Here is a 21,716-nt window from a genome sequence, read left to right on the forward strand (position 1 = left end):
TGTTGAACTAATGTGAGGCATTCTACTGAAGTTCTACACTTGAAAATGTTGTTCGGTACTGTAGGAATTGTTAAAGGGGCCATCTGCCATTGGTACATATATTTTGGGGTCTTTTAAATTAGATTTATTGAATTCTCCATGTTGTCTGTATTAAAGTGCACCTCATCTAATATTACATACTTTTTCAATATTGGTGCATAATCTTTATTTAAAATATCAAGGGGATGCAACAGGCACCCATTTAGTGGAACGACCCTTTAACATTTGCATTTTAGGCTGTTTAGAGAGATTAATGCCTCTTGTAAGACCCTTTGTGATTGTAATAGACGGTCGTAAGTTCACTATCTGTTTGATGTTCTCATTCACACAGGAGAGAGACATGACTATTGTGGATCCTCTGGGGAGCCTCAACAACATCCTGATGCTGACGAGGCAGAGAAGAGTCTCTCCAGATCAGAAGACCAGATGGTACAGCTCGGTCTGGTCTAACATACAGCTTGCTCTATCGGGGTCTGGGCTGGGTTTCTGTAAAGCACTTTATGACAACAGTGACATCAGCATCCATAATGATATGTGTCTGTGTCCCCTCTTTATGGTTACCAGGACAACGCTAGCCCTTCCGTCCTCCCGGAGTCCACGTGTCGTGCCTCTCCCGGTAGCACCTTACTGCTGGGTATGAAGAGGTTGTCTGTGCTGCTGGTGGACTGCAGGAAAACAACGGGGCTGAGTGGAACTGTGAGAGGAGGAGAAGAGAAGAAAGGATCAGATTTGACTCATCAAAGTAAGTGCTGTAGTTCAGTTTGAACAAATAAATAGATCTGTTCACTGGTATCTATTACCAGGACAACCAGCAGAGTTCTGTTAGTTGACAGGAAGATAGACTGGTATCTGTTACCAGGACAACCAGCAGAGTTCTGTTAGTTGACAGGAAGATAGACTGGTATCTGTTACCAGGACAACCAGCAGAGTTCTGTTAGTTGACATGAAGATAGACTGGTATCTGTTACCAGGACAACCAGCAGAGTTCTGTTAGTTGACAGGAAGATAGACTGGTATCTGTTACCAGGACAACCAGCAGAGTTCTGTTAGTTGACAGGAAGATGGACTGGTATCTGTTACCAGGACAACCAGCAGAGTTCTGTTAGTTGACAGGAAGATAGACTGGTATCTGTTACCAGGACAACCAGCAGAGTTCTGTTAGTTGACAGGAAGATAGACTGGTATCTGTTACCAGGACAACCAGCAGAGTTCTGTTAGTTGACAGGAAGATAGACTGGTATCTGTTACCAGGACAACCAGCAGAGTTCTGTTAGTTGACAGGAAGATAGACTGGTATCTGTTACCAGGACAACCAGCAGAGTTCTGTTAGTTGACAGGAAGATAGACTGGTATCTGTTACCAGGACAACCAGCAGAGTTCTGTTAGTTGACAGGAAGATAGACTGGTATCTGTTACCAGGACAACCAGCAGAGTTCTGTTAGTTGACAGGAAGATAGACTGGTGGATATGGATGTTATGAATATCATAACACTGAAAAAGGATTCTGCCAATGAAAAGAGAGAAACCAATAGACCATATAAAACCTTGATGAAAGTTAGCTTTGGAGAAAAATTTGAAAGATTATCCGATATGAGGTGCATGTTTTACTAAAACTTTCCCTTAAAACATTATGGATGTTACATTGTCTGTCCCAGTCAACCCCCTATTTTTACCAGACTGTACAACAGGCAAACAAAACTCCAGACACTATAATTTGTCCTGTGTTAATTAATTAACTAATACTGGAGGAAAGCTGTGATCAGGCTGCCCACTGAAGAGAAAGCTTCAAACTGTAACTAGTGCCGGCAACCTGGTTCAGGTTATCAATCAACCTACCAGGGTAGTTACAAACAGTACAGGAATGAAATCATCAACATATTTTGATCATATCTTTACTAATGCTGCAGAAATGTGTTTGAAAGCAGTATCCAGATCCATCAGATGTAGTGATCACCATATAGTAGCCATGTCTAGGAAAACAACAGTTCCAAAGGCTGGGCCTAATATTGTGTAAAAGAGGTCATACAATAAGTTTTGTAGTGATTCCTATGTTGTTGATGTAAATAATATTTTTTGGTCCGTGGTGTGTAATGATGAGCAACCAGACGCTGTCCTTGACACATTTATGAAATTGCTTATCCCAGTTACTAATAAGCATGCACCCGATAAGAAAATGACTGTAAAAACTGTTAAATCCATGTGGATTGATGAGGAATAGAAAAATGGTATGATGAAGAGCAGTGGTTCCCAAACGTTTTATAGTTCCGTACCCCTTCAAACATTCAACCTCCAGCTACGTACCCCCTCTTGCACCAGAGTCAGCGCACTCTCAAATGTTGTTTTTTGTCATCATTGTAAGCCGGTCACACACACACACACTATACGATACATTTATTAAACATAAGAATGAGTGTGAATTTGTCACAACCCGGCTCGTGGGAAATGACAAAGAGCTCTTATAGGACCAGCGCACAAATAATAATCAATATTTTAGCTCTTTATTTAACCATCTTACATATAAAACCTTATTTGTTCATTGAAATTTGTAAATAACTCACCACAGGTTAATGAGAAGGGTGTGCTTGAAAGGATGCACATAACTCTGCAATGTTGTATTGGAGAGAGTCTCAGTCTTAAATAATTTTCCACACAGTCTGTGTCTGTATTTAAAATGTGTCAATACTTTGCGCCCTTGATAACCAGCGCGCTTCTGTATTTTGTAAAAGTGTGACATGGTCACTGCCCATATCATTGCATAGTGCAGAAAATACACGAGAGTTCAGGGGCCTTGCTTTAACTAAGTTAACCATTTTCACTGTAGTGTCCAAAACGTCTTTCAAGCAGTCAGGTATTTCCTTGGCAGCAAGAGCCTCTCGGTGGATGCTGCAGTGTACCAACATCAGCAGCAGCTACGTTTGGCTACATAAGGACCGTTAGTGGAATTCCCGCGAGAGAGTAACGGTTAATGTGATTGGATGTTAATTATTTAACTAGGCTACCTGTATTTGACTTTGTTATTTCGCTGAACGCTAGATGGTTTAATTTTATTTTTGGCAGTGAAATGAGACTCCCAGTGATGGAGTGCAGGGGGGGTAATAATCTGTATTGCCTCTCAGTGGTGGAGTGCAGGGGGGGGGGTAATAATCTATATTACCTCTCAGTGGTGGAGTGCAGGGGGGGGGGGGGGGTAATAATCTGTATTACCTCTCAGTGGTGGAGTGCAGGGGGGGGGGGGGTAATAATCTATATTACCTCTCAGTGGTGGAGTGCAGGGGGGGGGGGGTAATAATCTGTATTACCTCCCAGTGGTGGAGTGCAGGGGGGGTAATAATCTATATTACCTCCCAGTGGTGGAGTGCAGGGGGGGTAATAATCTGTATTACCTCCCAGTGGTGGAGTGCAGGGGGGGTAATAATCTATATTACCTCCCAGTGGTGGAGTGCAGGGGGGTAATAATCTGTATTACCTCCCAGTGGTGGAGTGCAGGGGGGTATTAATCTGTATTACCTCCCAGTGGTGGAGTGCAGGGGGGTAATAATCTGTATTACCTCCCAGTGGTGGAGTGCAGGGGGGGTAATAATCTGTATTACCTCCCAGTGGTGGAGTGCAGGGGGGTAATAATCTGTATTACCTCCCAGTGGTGGAGTGCAGGGGGGGGTAATAATCTGTATTACCTCCCAGTGGTGGAGTGCAGGGGGGGTAATAATCTGTATTACCTCCCAGTGGTGGAGTGCAGGGGGGGTAATAATCTGTATTACCTCCCAGTGGTGGAGTGCAGGGGGGGTAATAATCTGTATTACCTCCCAGTGGTGGAGTGCAGGGGGGGTAATAATCTGTATTACCTCCCAGTGGTGGAGTGCAGGGGGGGGGGTAATAATCTGTATTACCTCCCAGTGGTGGAGTGCAGGGGGGGGGTAATAATCTGTATTACCTCCCAGTGGTGGAGTGCAGGGGGGGTAATAATCTGTATTACCTCCCAGTGGTGGAGTGCAGGGGGGTAATAATCTGTATTACCTCCCAGTGGTGGAGTGCAGGGGGGGTAATAATCTGTATTACCTCCCAGTGGTGGAGTGCAGGGGGGGGGGTAATAATCTGTATTACCTCCCAGTGGTGGAGTGCAGGGGGGGTAATAATCTGTATTACCTCCCAGTGGTGGAGTTCAGGGGGGGGTAATAATCTGTATTACCTCCCAGTGGTGGAGTGCAGGGGGGGTAATAATCTGTATTACCTCCCAGTGGTGGAGTGCAGGGGGGTTTGCATGGGTGTGTCGGTGGGTGTGTTCATAGACAACAAAGGCCTTAAAATGTCCCAAATCTTCTCGGCAAAATGTAAACAGTTTCACACAAAATCAATACAATTCAAAACAACAACAAACATGGAAAGGATAAAAATAAAGTCTGCAGCAGTGAAAAGCATTAGAGGGAAAATGAGAGAGGAGGGTCTGAGCTGTTGACTTCAGTCTGTCCGTCTGAAACACCTGATGGTTTGTTGGTTTGTTTTTCAAAGCTTCACAACAATGTTGCTACTCCACCATTCACACAATGACAGGAGCGGTCCCAAACAGACTACAACCACGACCTAGAGCGGTAACACCGGGGATCGATTTAAGACTCCATAATGTTTCATCATTAGATGCTCCAGTCCTCCTTTAAGACTCCATAATGTTTCATCATTAGATGCTACAGTCCTCCTTTAAGACTCCATAATGTTTCATCATTAGATGCTCCAGTCCTCCTTTAAGACTCCATAATGTTTCATCATTAGATGCTACAGTCCTCCTTTAAGACTCCATAATGTTTCATCATTAGATGCTCCAGTCCTCCTGTAAGACTCCATAATGTTTCATCATTAGATGCTATAGGCTAATACCGATTAATCGGACGATTTTATTATTATTTTTTATTTGTAATAATGACAATTACAACAATACTGAATGAACACTTATTTTAACTTAATATAATACATCAATAAAATCAATTTAGCCTCAAATAAATAATGAAACATGTTCAATTTGGTTTAAATAATGCAACAACAAAGTGTTGGAGAAGAAAGTAAAAGTGCAATATGTACCATGTAAGAAAGCTAACGTTTATGTTCCTTGCTCAGAACATGAGAACATATGAAAGCTGGTGGTTCCTTTTAACATGAGTCTTCAGTATTCCCAGGTAAGAAGTTTTAGGTTGTAGTTACTATAGGAATTATAGGACTATTTCTCTCTATACGATTTGTGTTTCATATACCTTTGACTATTGGATGTTCTTATAGGCACTTTAGTATTGCCAGTGTAACAGTATAGCTTCCATCCCTCTCCTCGCCGCTACCTGGGCTCGAACCAGGAACACATCGTAACAGCCACCCTCGAAGCAGCTTTACCCATGCAGAGCAAGGGGAACAACTACTCCAAGTCTCAGAGCGATTGACGTTTGAAACGCTATTAGCGCGCACCCCGCTAACTAGCTAGCCATTTCACATCGGTTACACCAGCCTAATCTCGGGAGTTGATAGGCTTGAATTCATAAACAGCAGAGCTGCTGGCAAAACGCACGAAAGTGCTGTTTGAATGAATGCTTACGAGCGTGCTGGTGCCCACCATCGCTCAGTCAGACTGCTGTATCAAATCATAGACTTAATTATAACATAATAACACACAGAAATACGAGCCTTAGGTCATTAATATGGTCGAATCCGGAAACTATCATCTCGAAAACAAAACATTTATTCTTTCAGTGAAATACGGAACCGTTCCGTATTTTATCTAACGGGTAGCATCCATCAGTCTAAATATTCCTGTTACATTGCACAACCTTCAATGTTATGTCATAATTATGTAAAATTCTGGCAAATTAGTTCGCAATGAGCCAGGTGGCCCAAACTGTTGCATATACCCTGACTCTGCGTGCAATGAACGCAAGAGAAGTGACACAATTTCACCTGGTTAATCTTGCCTGCTAACCTGGATTTCTTTTAGCTAAATATGCAGGTTTAAAAATATATACTTCTGTGTATTGATTTTAAGAAAGGCATTGATGTTTATGGTTAGGTACACGTTGGAGCAACGACAGTCCTTTTTCGCGAATGCGCACTTTACCACTTCATCAGATGGCACTCATAGTTACACAATGTTACACAATACAGCACTCATGTTACACAATACATGTATGTTTTGTTCGATAAAGTTAATATTTATATCCAAATATCTCAGTTTACATTGGCGAGTTATGTTCAGTAATGTTGTGCCTCGAAAACATCCGGCGAATTTGCAGAGAGCCACATCAATTTACAGAAATACTCATCATAAACTTTGATAAAAGATACAAGTGTTATGCACAGAATTAAAGATATACTTCTCCTTAATGAAACCGCTGTGTCAGATTTCAAAAAAGCTTTACGGAAAAAGCACACCATGCAATAATCTGAGTACAGCTCTAAGCCACAAAAACAAGCCATACAGATACCCGGAGTCAGTAAAAGTCAGAAATAGCGTTATAAATATTCACTTACCTTTGATGATCTTCATCAGAATGCACTCCCAGGAATCCCAGTTCCACAATAAATGTTTGTTTTGTTCGATGAAGTTCATCTTTATGTCCAAATACCTCCTTTTTGTTAGCGCGTTTAGTTCAACAATCGAAATTCACAAGGCGTGGGCAAGTCCAGACGAAAATCCAAACGAAAAGTCAAAAAAGTTCTATTACATTTCGTAGAAACATGTCAAACGATGTATAGAATGAATCTTTAGGATGTTTTTATCATAAATCTTCCATAATGTTCCAACCGGACATTTGTCTTTAGAAATGAAAGGGAACTTAGCTCAAGGCATTCTGCCAGACCCCTTAGTCAAACAGCTCTTATTCGCTCCCCCTTTACAGTAGAAGCCTCAAACAAGGTTCTAAAGACTGTTGACATCTAGTGGAAACCTTAGGAAGTGCAATATGACCCCATTTACACTGTATATTCGAAAGGCAATGACTTGAAAAACTATAAACCTCAGATTTCCCACCCTCCCCCTCTCTCCCTGTAGTGTTGTACTGAAACAGCTGCAGGAACGTGACTCGTGACGTTGCTGGATGCGGACCTCGCTCTGATACTTTGCCATTTAATTTGTTATTTTATTAAAGTTATGACCTTTGTCTTTCAGCTTTTTAAATGTATGTCTGAGAAAAAAAACACTTTTCAACCCGTAAAACATATACAAATAAACTCAGCAAAAAAATGAACATATTTTTTTCAGGACCCTGTCTTTCAAAGATAATTCGTAAAAATCCAAATAACTTCACAGATCTTCATTGTAAAGGGTTTAAAACCTGTTTGGGCTGCAAGCCCGACGTCGGTACACTTATGACAACAGCCAGCTCAAAGTGCAGGGCGCGAAATTCAAAATATATATTTTTTTTATATTTAACTTTCACACATTAACAAGTCCAATACAGCATATGAAAGGTACACATCTTGTGAATCAAGCCAACATGTCCGATTTTTAAAATGTTTTACAGGGAAGACAAAATATGTAAATCTATTAGCTAACCACGTTAGCAAAAGACACCACTTTTCTTACTCCATCAGTTTCTTACTCCATCAGTAGCTATCACAAATTCGACCAAATAAAGAAATAAATAGCCACTAACCAAGAAAAAACTTCATCAGATGACAGTCTGATAACATATTTATTGTATAGCATATGTTTTGTTCGAAAAATTTGCATATTTCAGGTATAAATCATAGTTTACATTTCAGCTACAATCAGAAATTGCACCGAAAGCAGCCATAATATTTACAGACACCAACGTCAAATACCTAATTACTCATCATAAAACATTTCTGAAAAATACATAGTGTACAGCAATTGAAAGACAGGCATCTTGTGATTCCAGACAATATTTCCGATTTATTAAATGTTTTACAGCGAAAACAAAATGTAGCGCTATATTAGCGTAGCCACAATAGCCAGAAACACTTGGGCGCCCACGACCAGTTCACATGCACGACAGATATTAGAAATAGCATCATAAAATGTTTCTTACTTTTGGTGATCTTCCGTCAGAATGTTGGACAAGGTGTCCTTTGTCCAGAACAGTCGTTGTTTTGATCTGGAACGGCAAATATGCCTCTTCATTTAGCATGCACACTAGCCGAGTGGCACGGATCTCTCCAACGACAACAACGTCAGAGAACAAAACACGGCAAAACTCCCGAAAAAATTTCAATAATCTGATTAAACTATATTGAAAAAACATACGTTACGATGATATGGTCACATGTATCAAATAAAATCTAAGACGGAGATGTTAGTCGTCCATAACGAGAGCAAAACAGAAGGCATATCCATGTCCTCTTTCGCGCGCTCCAGAAACAGGAAGTGGACGGTCACATCAAAGAAATAGCTTTTATTCCACCTCAGACCAAGATAAACACAAAATTTCTTCTCTCACAGCCTCTTGACACCCAGAGGAAGGCGTATGAAGTGTACGTAGACTCTTACGTATCATGACCATGTATAGGCAGGAAGTTGAACAGAGCATATATTTCTGACATTCCACTTCCTGGTCAGGAAAAGTGCTGCAGAATGAGTTCTGTTTCACTCAGAGAAATAATTCAAACGGTTTTAGAAACTAGAGAATGTTTTCTATCCAATAGTAATAATAATATGCATATTGTACGAGCAAGAATTGAGTACGAGGCCGTTTGAAATGGGCACTATTTAACTGGCTACTCAATACTGCCCCTTGCAGCCATAAGAAGTTTTAAACACTGTTTCCCATGTTTGTTCAATGAACCATAAACAATTAACGTAAAACATATACAAATATGATGATGTCATAATGAATTCATGACATGTGAATGAACAAGCCTTTTCATACTTCATAACATGGCTTTATACAGTGCCTACATTATTATATACACTATATACAGTGCCTACATTATTATATACACTATATACATTATTATATACACTATATACAGTGCCTACATTATTATATACACTATATACGGTGCCTACATTATTATATACACTATATACAGTGCCTACATTATTATATACACTATATACAGTGCCTACATTATTATATACCCTATATACAGTGTCTACATTATTATATACACTATATACAGTGTTTACATTATTATATACACTATATACAGTGTCTACATTATTATATACACTATATACAGTGCCTACATTATTATATACACTATATACGGCGTCTACATTATTATATACACTATATACACTTTATATTATTATATACCCTATATACAGTGTCTACATTATTATATACACTATATACAGTGTCTACATTATTATATACACTATATACAGTGTCTACATTATTATATACACTATATACAGTGCCTACATTATTATATACACTATATACGGTGCCTACATTATTATATACACTATATACACTTTATATTATTATATACCCTATATACAGTGCCTACATTATTATATACACTATATACACTTTATATTATTATATACCCTATATACAGTGTCTACATTATTATATACACTATATACAGTGCCTACATTATTATATACACTATATACAGTGCCTACATTATTATATACACTATATACGGTGCCTACATTATTATATACACTATATACAGTGCCTACATTATTATATACACTATATACAGTGTTTACATTATTATATACACTATATACAGTGTCTACATTATTATATACACTATATACAGTGCCTACATTATTATATACACTATATACAGTGCCTACATTATTATATACCCAATATACAGTGTCTACATTATTATATACACTATATACAGTGTCTACATTATTATATACACTATATACAGTGTCTACATTATTATATACACTATATACAGTGCCTACATTATTATATACACTATATACGGTGCCTACATTATTATATACACTATATACACTTTATATTATTATATACCCTATATACAGTGCCTACATTATTATATACACTATATACACTTTATATTATTATATACCCTATATACAGTGTCTACATTATTATATACACTATATACAGTGCCTACATTATTATATACACTATATACAGTGCCTACATTATTATATACACTATATACGGTGCCTACATTATTATATACACTATATACAGTGCCTACATTATTATATACACTATATACAGTGTTTACATTATTATATACACTATATACAGTGTCTACATTATTATATACACTATATACAGTGCCTACATTATTATATACACTATATACAGTGCCTACATTATTATATACCCAATATACAGTGTCTACATTATTATATACACTATATACAGTGTCTACATTATTATATACACTATATACACTTTATATTATTATATACACTATATACAGTGCCTACATTATTATATACACTATATACAGTGCCTACATTATTATATACACTATATACGGTGTCTTCATTATTATATACACTATATATGGTGCCTTCGGAAAGTCAGAACCCTTGACTTTTTCCGTGTTTTTTTACATTACAGTCTGATTCTAAAATATATATATTTGTATATATTCCTCATCAATATATACACAATACCCAAAAACAGGATTTTAGAAAGTTTTGCAAATGTATTAAAAAACAGAAATACCTTATTTACATAAGTATTCAGACCCTTTGATATGAGCCTCGAAATTGAGCTGAGGATCATCACGTTTCCATTGATTATCCTGTGTAGCGACGCTCCCCATCCAACCTGAGAGAGCTTGAGGGGATCTGCAGAGAAGAATGGGAGAAACTCCCCAAATACAGGTGTGTCATGCTTATAGCATCATACCCAAGAAGACTCGAGGCTGTAATCGCTGCCAAAGGTGCTTCAACAAAGTACTGCGTAAAGGGTCTGAATACTTACGTATATGTGATATTTAAGTTTGTTATTTTTTATAAATTAGGAAGAATTTCGAAAAACGTTTTTGCTTTGTCATTATGGGGTATTATGTGTCGATTGATGAGGGGGACAAAAAACAATTGAATACATTTTAGAATAAGGCTGTACCTCAGCAAAATGTGTAAAAAGTCAAGGAGTCTGAATACTTTTCGAAGGCACTGTATAAATACTGAACACAAATATAAATGCAACAATTTCAACGATTTCAAGTTCAAATTAGAAAATCAGTCAATGTAAATAAATGAATGAGGCCCTTGGACTTCACATGACTGGCTAGGGGGGGCAGCCATTGGTGGCCCTGGGAGAGCATAACCCAGAACCGCCAATCACAATTAGTTTTTCCCCACAAAAGGGCTTTATTGCAGAGAGAAGTACTCTTCAGTTTCATCATCTGTCCGGGTGGCTGGTCTCAGACGATGTGGAGGTCCTGGGCTGGCGTTGTTAAACGTGGTCTGCGGTTGTGAGGCCAGTTCGATGTACTGCCAAATTTTCTAAAATGACGTTGGAGGCAGCGTCTAGTAGAGAAATTAACATTCAATTATCTGATAACTGCTCCAGTGGATATTCCTGCAGTCAGCATGCCAATTGCACGCTCCCTCAAAACTTGAGACATCTGTGGCATTGTGTTGTGTTGCAAAACTGCACATTTTAGAGTGGCATTTTATTGTCCCCCGCACAAGGTGCACCTGTGTAATGACCGTGCTGTTTAATCAGCTTCTTGATATGCCACAACTGTCAATTGGATGGATTGTTTTGGCAAAGGAGAAATGTAACAGGGATGTAAACAAATTTGCGCACAGAATTTGAGAGAAATAAGCTTTTGTGTGTATGGAAGATATATGTTATTTCAGCTCATGAAACATGGGACCAACACTTTACATGTTGTGTTTATATTTTTAGGAACATCTATCCAAAATATGTCACGCAATTTTTTTACTTTACACAAAATATCATGACGTTAATGATAGTCCAAAAAATGTAAATGTGTGAACATCTAAATACATCAAAAAGCCGTTGTGTGGAACCCAACGGGGAGATGTTACTGATGTGCTTTGTGTCTGTCTCCAAGTTTTGGATTTCCACACAAAATTACTTCTTTACTTATTTTATGTTTAAGGAAGTGTGTAGGTCACATTCTGTATCATACAGCTATGAAAGTTATATATTTAGAACCACCTGCTCGATTGGAATCCAGCAACGTCTGTGTCTTGAGTGTCATAGAACTGTCTAGTGTTTTGTGTTCTGACTTGTTAAACAGAAATAAAAATAAGTAATGTAAACATATTATCAGTAATTACCAGGAAGCTCTACAACATCATTTGTTTAAAATTAGGAAATAATTGAAAACTGGCCTCGGGCTATTGAGGGATCTGATTTGGATTAAACCTCATAGCAAGGCAGTTTTATCATGTGGAGATTTCATGCTGGTCTCTCTTAAAATAAGCACTGTCTTTGGCAGGAGGAAAACCAAACATGGAGGAACCAGAGACATCCAAACCAGCAAGACGACACCTTTGCTCCCAGATTGGAAAAAGTTTTACCAAGTTAGGAAGCCTGAAAAGACATGAGAGGACACACACAGAACCGAAGCCACAAAATTGCGGCCAGTGTGGAAAGAGTTTTAGCCACTTAGGAAATCTGAAAGCTCATGAGCGAACACACACACGGGAGAGGCCTTTCCATTGCTCCCAGTGTGGAAAGAGTTTTAAGCGGTTAGACACCCTTAAAACTCACGAGCAAATACACACAGGGGAGAAGCCATACCATTGCGTCCAGTGTGGAAAGAGTTTTAGCCAGTCAGGAAGCCTGAAAGTTCATGAGCGAATACATACAGGGGAGAAGTCATACCTTTGCGCCCAGTGTGGAAAGAGTTTTATCCAGTCAGGAAGCCTGAAGGAACACATGAGACTGCACACAGGGGAGAAGCCTTACTACTGCTCACATTGTGGAAAGCGTTTTAACCATTTAGTTAGCATGAAAAGACATGAGAGGATACACACAGGAGCGAAGCCACACCCTTGCTCCCAGTGTGGCAAAAGTTTTATGCGGTTAGACACCCTCAAAGCTCATGAACGAATACACACAGGGGAGACACCATACCATTGCACCCAGTGCGGAAATAGTTTTTGCCAGTCAGGAAGCCTGAAAGTTCATGAGAGAATACACACAGGGGAGAAGCCATACCAATGCTCCCAGTTTTCAAAGTGTTTTACCCATTTAGGAAGCCTGAAGGAACACATGAGACAGCACACAGAGGAGAAGCCTTAAAAATGTTCAGACTGTGGGAAGACATATTACTCATCACAGTCACTTAAACGTCATGTGAGAATCCACACAGGAGAGATTAATGACTTCTCCTAGTGTGTAAACTCATGTTTCACATCACATTGACTTAAAATTCATCAGAGAACACATCCAATTTGTAAGTCTCTCTGGATAAGAGCGTCTGCTAAATGACTTAAATGTAAATGTTAAATGTAATACACAGTGCTCCCATTGTCTTATATTGTTGACTGATAATGTGTTTACCTGTTTTGTCCATATGAAATTGAATTGTACCAAGTATACTCAAACATATATTTGTATGTTTTTATTAGAAAACATGATTTGAATATGGAGTCTGTCAGTTTGCATATAGAGTAGATCAGTTTCCATGTGTTTAAATGGTCCTTTTTTAAACTCTTTGTGTGTGTTTATCTGGGTGTGTCATTCCTCCAGCACTACAGATAATACAGTGATATTTGGATGTGATGCATTTGTTCCATTGTTTACATTTGCATTGTTGGCCCACTGATGATTTAATGAAATTCAAATATTCAGACTGTAACGGAAAATGTTAATTGTATGTGTCCACATAACTGAGTATGTGACTAACCTTGTGAAACTGTCCTATTATAATCTCCTGTTCTTGGGAGTATCATCCTGTGTTGCAGACCAGCTGTTTGCATCTGTGTCCTTGTATGAATAAAGTCCTTTTATGAAGTCCCAGGAACAGGAAACTGTAAAGATATGTACTCATCACCCAATGCTTCAGGAATTCAGACTGTCTACACTGCGCTGTGTAACTCTGTTATTCTCTCTGAGCTCAGAAATAAAGAATCTTGGTTTGACTTGGACTTCATCCAACTGGCAACCTAAATCCAATGACAGGTGACATTTTGTGTTGATTTTATGTTGAATTCACTTTAGTTGACGACTCAAAGAAATGTAAATAGAAACTAGATGTTGAACTGACGTCTGTGCCCAGTGGGCTGGTTTGAATAAGTAGCAGGTGTTGGATCAATATCCACCTTAGTTGGTTACGGGATCGTCAGCCATCTCCTTCAGCGCCGTTCTTCACATCATCTATTACATCATAAACCCACATGATCTATTACATCATAGATAATTCATATTTACTTTATATACTTTATAATATGGCTATATATGTACTGAACGAAAATATAAACCCAACATGCAACAATTTCAACGATTCACAGTACATATATGGAAATCAGTCAAAGTCAAATTCATTAGGCCCTGATCTATGGACTTCACATGACTGGGCAGGGGTGCAGCCATGGGTGGGTCTAGGAGGGCATAGGCCCACCCACTGACGAGCCAGGCCCAGATCCAGCCAATCAGAATTAGTTTTTCCCCACAAAGTGGCTTTATTACAGAGAGACGTTCTACTCGGTTCCATCAGCTGTCCAGGTGGCTGGTCTCAGTCTCCCGCAGGTGAAGAAGCCGGATGTGGAGGTCCTGGGTGGGTGTGGTTACGCATGGTCTGCATTTGTGAGGTCGGTTAGACGTACTGCCAAATTCTCTAAAACGACGTTGTGTAGAGGAATTTACAGTACCAGTCAAAAGTTTGGATACACCTACTCATTCGAGGGTTTTTCTTAGTTTTTACTATGTTCTACATTGTAGAATAATAGTGAAGACATAAACTATGAAATAACACATATGGAATCATGTAGTAACCAAAAAAGTGTAGTTACCTCTGCTGCAGAGGATAAGTTCATTAGAGTTACCAGCCTCAGAAATTGCAACCCAAATTAATGCTTCACAGAGTTCAATTAACAGACACATCTCAAGATCATCTGTTCAGAGGAGACTGCGTGAATCAAATCAAATCAAATGTATTTATATAGCCCTTCTTACATCAGCTGATATCTCAAAGTGCTGTACAGAAACTCAGCCTAAAACTCCAAACAGCAAGCAATGCAGGTGTAGAAGCACGGTGGCTAGGAAAAACTCCCTGGGCTATGAGGGGTGGCCAGTCCTCTTCTGGCTGTGCCGGGTGGAGATTATAACAGAACATGGCCAAGATGTTCAAATGTTCATAAATGACCAGCATGGTCAAATAATAATAATCACAGTAGTTGTCGAGGGTGCAGCAAGTCAGCACCTCAGGAGTAAATGTCAGTTGGCTTTTCATTGCCGATCATTAAGAGTATCTCTTATCAGGCCTTCATCGGGCCTTCATGGTCGAATTGCTGCAAAGAAACCACTACTAAAAGGACACCACACTAAAAGGACACCAATAAGAAGAAGAGACTTGCTTGGGCCAAGAAACACGAACAATGGACATTAGACCGGTGGAAATCTGTCCTTTGGTCTAATGAATCCAAATTTGAGATTTTTGGTTCCAAACGCAGTGAGACAAGACTAACTACCAATTGACAAAAATTGGGGAGAAAAGGGGGGTGAAAAATATAATAATAATCATTTTTAAAAAGTCTGCCCCAAAATGTCACTTTTTTAAAAACTTTTTTTTTTTTTTAAACTTTAACCACTACATTAACATTCTGTTGAACCCTTGAGACAACGGGGAGATGTTATTGAAGTGCTTTGTGTCTGTCTCCAATGTAAAAAAGAAACTTCCACACTAAATTACTTCTTTACTTATTTTATGTTTAAGGAAGTGTGTAGGTCACATTCTGTATCATACAGCTATGAAGGTTATATATTTACAACCACCTGCTGATAGGAATCCAGCGATGTCTGTGTCTTGAGTGTACTAGAACTGTCTAGTGTTTTGTGCTCTGACTTATGAAACAGAATGAAGAGTTAATGTTAACATATTACCAGGAAGCTCTACAACATTTGTGTTAAAATCACACCAAGATTGTTTTAAATGATGAAATGTTTGAAAACTGACCTCAGGTTATTGAAGGATCTGATTTGGATTAATTTGCGACATATTTTCATGTGAATATTCTCAAATCTGCATAAAACAATATATGCCTTTTCCCACCAGAAATGTTTCCATCAAACAGACTTATTGCGGATAAAAGGCTTTGTGTGATGACGTAGTGCATTCCCATGTACCGAATGAAAAATACAAGTTAAATGGGTTTCCATCTCATTTTCACACAGGACTGCAAAACCCTTTGGATAAAAGTCTCTGCTAAATGGCAGATATATCCACTGGTTATACCAAACATTTGGAACACCTTCCTAATATGGAGTTGAACCCTCCCCTTTTCCCCTCAGAACAGCCTCAATTTGTTGGGGCATGGACTCTACAAGGTATTGAAAGCTTTCCACAGGGACGCTGGCCCATGTTGACTCCAGTGCTTTCCACAATTGTGTCAAGTTGGATGGATGTCCTTTGGGTGCAGTGGAGGCTCCTCAGAGGAGGAAGGGGAGCCCCATCCTCCTGAGTGATTTTCAGAAAAAATAAAAATGGTAAAACATTTAGAAAGTTCTCCTTTTTAGATAAAACTATACTAAATGTAATCACGTCACCAAATAATTGATTAAAACATACTATTTTGCATCCTCCTCTGGGTGCATTGACTTCAATACAAAACCTAGGAGGCTCATGGTTCTCAAGCCCTTCCATAGATTTACACAGTAATTATGACAACTTCTGGAGGACGTCCTCCAACCTATCAGAGCTCTTGCAGCAGGAACTGACATGTTGTCCACCCAATGAAAGGATCAGAGAATGAATCTAGTACTGAAAGCACAAGCTACAGCTAGCTAGCACTGCAGTGCATAACATGTGGTAGTAGTTGAGAGAGAAAGAGAGTTTTTGTCATTTATTTTCCACTTTCAGTTTCACTTACTTAGCTAACAAATGCAGCTAGCAGGTTTAGCCTACTCAAACACCTGGCTCAAACAGAGGGATGCTATGCTAAAATAAATGGTCCTCCCTCGTCTTAAACGGCATTGACCGCCACTGTTTGGGTGGTGGACCATTCTTGGTACACATGGGAAACTGTTGAGCTGGAAAACCCAGCAGCGTTGCAGTTCTTGACACAAACAGGTGCGCCTGGCACCTACTACCATACCCAGTTCAAAGACACTTAAATATTTTGTCTTCCCCATTAACCCTCTGAATAGTGCACACACACAATCCATGCCTCAATTGTCTCAAGGTTTAAAAGTCCTAATTTAACCTGTCCCCCCCCCCTTCATCTACACTGATTGAAGTAGATTTAACTAGTGACATCAGTAAGGGATCATAGCTTTAGCCTGGATTCACCTGGTCAGTCTAAGTCATGGAAGGAGCAGGTGTTCTTAATGTTTTGTAGACTCAATGTATAGCACTACAGATAATCAAGTGCTATTTGCATGTGATGCATTTGCTCTGTTGTTTACAGGATGATTTGTATCTTATAGAGCGTGGCTTTAAGGGAATAGTATGGTCACATCTAGATTAAAACGAATATGAAAAATAAACAGAGAAAATGTGTATTAACACACTACCTATACCTACCTGTTCATATAAGTATTTATTCATCATCTACATATTCATATTAAGCTTCTACGTCTGTGTACAGGAACGTATTATTTGTAAGACGTAAGAGAAAATATATCAGCTTATTGTTAAATTATTATGACGTTCTTTCCAATACAAAAAGTGTAGTGACTGTTTCCAAACTGCGTTACCCACTCCAGTCAGCAGATGGCGGATGTGCGTCTTTCATGTGATGCTTCTTGCGTGACGTATAATTTACTGGACGGGTCGCTTCTTCAGGAACAACAACACGGCTACTCTTTCAACCACCTCGGTAGCTTGCAAGCCAACATAAAACTGAAAGATTGACTCTTTAGACCATGTTAATGTACATTAGCTAATCTCAGTGTTGTAAACGCAGTTCAGTTGACGTATCAACTGGTTAACTTTAACCTAATTTGCTTGTTCAATTTGCAAACTTGTTAAATATTGATACTGAGCCTAGTACTACGCTAATGCTAACTAGCTAGCTAACATCCCTGACCATGAGTTCACTAAACTACTCCTCCCCTGCTAAAGAAGATGAGGTTTGCTGTTTGGAGAAATAAGCTCTGGCGCTGAACAATGTTGTGGAAGAAGAAGAGGAGGGTATTACAGTGAAAGAAGAGGAAGAACCTTTCAGAATGAAAAAGGAGGAAGAAGAGGCTGTTATAGGAAAAGAAGAGAAAGAGCCTTTTAGAGAGGAAGAAGAGGCTATCTCAATAAAGGTGAAGGAGGAAGACGTTTTGGGAGTGAAAGAGGAGGAGACAGAAGAAGCTTTCAGAATGAAAAAGGAGGAAGATGCCATTACATTGGAAGAACTGTTTGGAGTTAAAGAGGAAGAGGAGGCTATCTCAATTAAAGAAGAGGAAGACGTTTTAGGAGTGAAAGAGGAGGAGACAGAAGAAGCTTTCAGAATGAAAAAGGAGGAAGAGGAGGCTATCACGTTGAAAGAGGATGATATTACAGTGAAAGAGGAAGATGGGAAAGAGGTTGTCAGCGTGAAAGAGGAGGTAGAAGCTTTCAGAATTAAAAAGGAGGAAGATGCCATAACATTGAAAGAAGTGGAAGAACTGTTTGGAGTAAAAGAGGAAGAGGAGGCTATCTCGATTAAAGAAGAGGAAGACGTTTTAGGAGTGAAAAAGGAGGAGGAGGAGCCAGAATATCCGATTAACACCAGTGAGTACTGTCTTAAAAACAGGGACACAAACTCTGCAGTTGTTGAACTAATGTGTGGTTTTAAAGGAGCATTCTACTGAAGTTCTACACTTGAAAATGTTGTTCAGTACTGTAGGAATTGTTAAAGGGTCAATCTGCCATTGGTACATATATTTAGGGGACTTTTAAATTTGGCAACCATTTTGTTCGAACAACCCTTTAACATTTGCATTTTAGGCCCTGTTTAGAGATATTAATGCTTCTTGTAAGACCCTATGTGATTTTAATAGACGGTCATAAGTTTACCATCTGTTTGATGTTCTCGTTCACACAGGAGAGAGCCATAACTATTGTGGATCCTCTGGGGAGCCTCAACAACATCCTGATGCTGACGAGAGAGAGAAGAGTCTCTCCAGATCAGAACACCAGATGGTACAACTTGGTCTGGTCTAGCTTACAGCTTGCTCTATCTGGGGCTGGGTTTCTGTAATGCCCTTTATGACTACAGTGTCATCAGCATCCATAATGATGTGTCTGTGTCCCCTCTTTATGGTTACCAGGACAACGCTAGCCCGCCCCCTTCCGCCCTCCTGGAGTCCCCGTGTCGTGCCTGTCCCGGTAGCACTTTACTGCTGGGTATGAAGAGGTTGTCTGTGCTGCTGGTGGACTGCAGGAAAATAACGGGGCTGAGTGGAACTGTGAGAGGAGGAGAAGAGAAGAAAGGATCAGATTTGACACATCAAAGTAAGTGCTGTAATTTAGTTTGAACAAATGAAATATATCTGTCCACTGGTATCTGTTTCCAATAGGGTTGTCCCTGACTAATACAAATACAGCTTTGCACACTCTTGGCATTTTCTCAACCAGCTTCACCTGGAATGCTTTTCCCACAGTCTTGAAGGAGGTCCCACATATGCTGAGCACTTGTTGGCTGCTTTTCCTTCACTCTGCGGTCCACCTCATCCCAAACCATCTCAATTGGGTTGAGGTCTGGGGATTGTGGAGGGCAGGTCATAGGATGCAGCACTCCATAACTCTCCTTGGTCAAATAGCCCTTACACAGCCTGGAGGTGTGTTTGGTCATTGTCCATTGAAAAACAGATGACAGCTCCACTAAGCGCAAACCAGATGGGATCGTGTATCGCTGCAGAATGCTGTGGTAGCCATGCTGGTTAAGTGTGCCTTGAGTTCTAAATAAATCACAGACAGTTTCACCAGCAAAGCACCATCACACCTCCTCCTCCATGCTTCACGGTGGGATCCACACATGCAGAGATCATCCGTTCACCTACTCTGCGTCTCACAAAGACACGACGGTTGGAACCAAAAATCTCACATTTGGACTCATCAGACCAAAGGACAGATTTCCGCCGGTCTAATGTCCATTGTTCGTGTTTCTTGGCCCCTTGTTCTTATTGGTGTCCTTTAGTCGTTGTTTCTTTTGCAGAAATTTGACCATGAAGGCCTGATTCACACAGTCTCCTCTGAACAGTTGATGTTGAGATGTGTCTGTTACTTGAACTCTGAATAATTTATTTGGGCTGCAATCTGAGGTGCAGTTAACTCTAATGAACCTATCCTCTGCAGCAGAGGTAACTCTGGGTCTTCCATTCCTGTGGCGGTCCTCATGAGAGCCAGTTTCATCATAGCGCTTGAAGTTTTGTGTGACTGCACTTGAAGAAACTTTAAAAGTTCTTGAAATTTTCGGTATTGACTGACCTTCATATCTTAAAGTAATGATGGACTGTTTTTTCTCTTTGCTTATTTGAGCTGTTCTTGACATAATATGGACGTGGTCTTTTACCAAATAGGGCTATCTTCCCCCATAACTTGTCACAACACAACTTATTGGCTCAAACGCATAAAGAATCTGGACAAGAGGAATACCTATACCTATGTAAGAATGCTGTTCTTTGACTATAGCTCAGCATTTACCACCTTAGTACCCTCAACTCATTATTAAGCTCAAGGCCCTGGGTCTGAACCCCGCCCTGTGCAACTGGGTCCTGGGCTTCCTGATGGGCCGCCCCCAGGTAGTGAAGGTAGGAAACAACACCACTTCGCTGATCCTCAACACAGAAGCCCCTCAGAGCTGCGTACTCAGTCCCCTCCTGTACTCACTGTTCACTCATGATTGCACGACCAGGCATGACTCCAACACCATCATTAAGTTTGCCGATGACACAACAGTGGTAGGCCTGATCACCGACAACGACGAGACCGCTGTCGTGTCTTTGGCTATGCCGGATTAAGTGATATGACATGCTATTCTATAAAATCCTTTGTCTGTAATTAATATTACCTGATTAAGCTAATCATGTATATGTAATTAACTGGAAAGTCGGGGCACCACGAAAGAGTGTTAATAGAGCTGTTATCTTCCGAATAAACTCTTAACCTGTTTGGCGTGCAAGCCCGACGTCGGTACATTTATGACAACAGCCAGCTCAAAGTGCAGGGCGCGAAATTCAAAAGATATTTTTTTTAAATATTTAACTTTCACACATTAACAAGTCCAATACAGCATATGAAAGGTACACATCTCGTGAATCCAGCCAACATGTCCGATTTTTAAAATGTTTTACAGGGAAGACAAAATATGTAAATCTATTAGCTAACCACGTTAGCAAAAGACTCCACTTTTATTACTCCATCAGTTTTTGACTCCATCAGTAGCTATCACAAATTCGGCCAAATAAAGATATAAATAGCCACTAACCAAGAAACAACCTCATCAGATGACAGTCTGATAACATATTTATTGTATAGCATATGTTTTGTTCGAAAAATGTGCATATTTCAGGTATAAATCATAGTTTACATTGCAGCTACAGTCAGAAATTGCACCGAAAGCAGACAGAAAAATTACAGACACCAACGCCAAATAACTAAATACTCATCAT

General features: G+C 39.6%; 1 protein-coding gene across 1 annotated transcript; it reads left to right on the forward strand.

The window, feature by feature from the left end:
• The first annotated feature begins 737 nt into the window (after positions 1 to 737).
• On the forward strand, positions 738 to 13,982 carry LOC120042488 (gastrula zinc finger protein XlCGF7.1-like). The gene is made up of 2 exons (XM_038987321.1): positions 738 to 781; positions 12,406 to 13,982. Exon 2 carries the CDS (start codon positions 12,420 to 12,422, stop codon positions 13,212 to 13,214), a length of 795 nt encoding a protein of 264 aa, XP_038843249.1. The 5' UTR covers positions 738 to 781; positions 12,406 to 12,419; the 3' UTR covers positions 13,215 to 13,982.
• The last annotated feature ends 7,734 nt before the right edge of the window (positions 13,983 to 21,716 follow it).

The sequence above is a fragment of the Salvelinus namaycush genome, unplaced genomic scaffold, assembly GCF_016432855.1.
Source record: "Salvelinus namaycush isolate Seneca unplaced genomic scaffold, SaNama_1.0 Scaffold7, whole genome shotgun sequence".
NCBI classification, from domain to species: domain Eukaryota; kingdom Metazoa; phylum Chordata; class Actinopteri; order Salmoniformes; family Salmonidae; genus Salvelinus; species Salvelinus namaycush.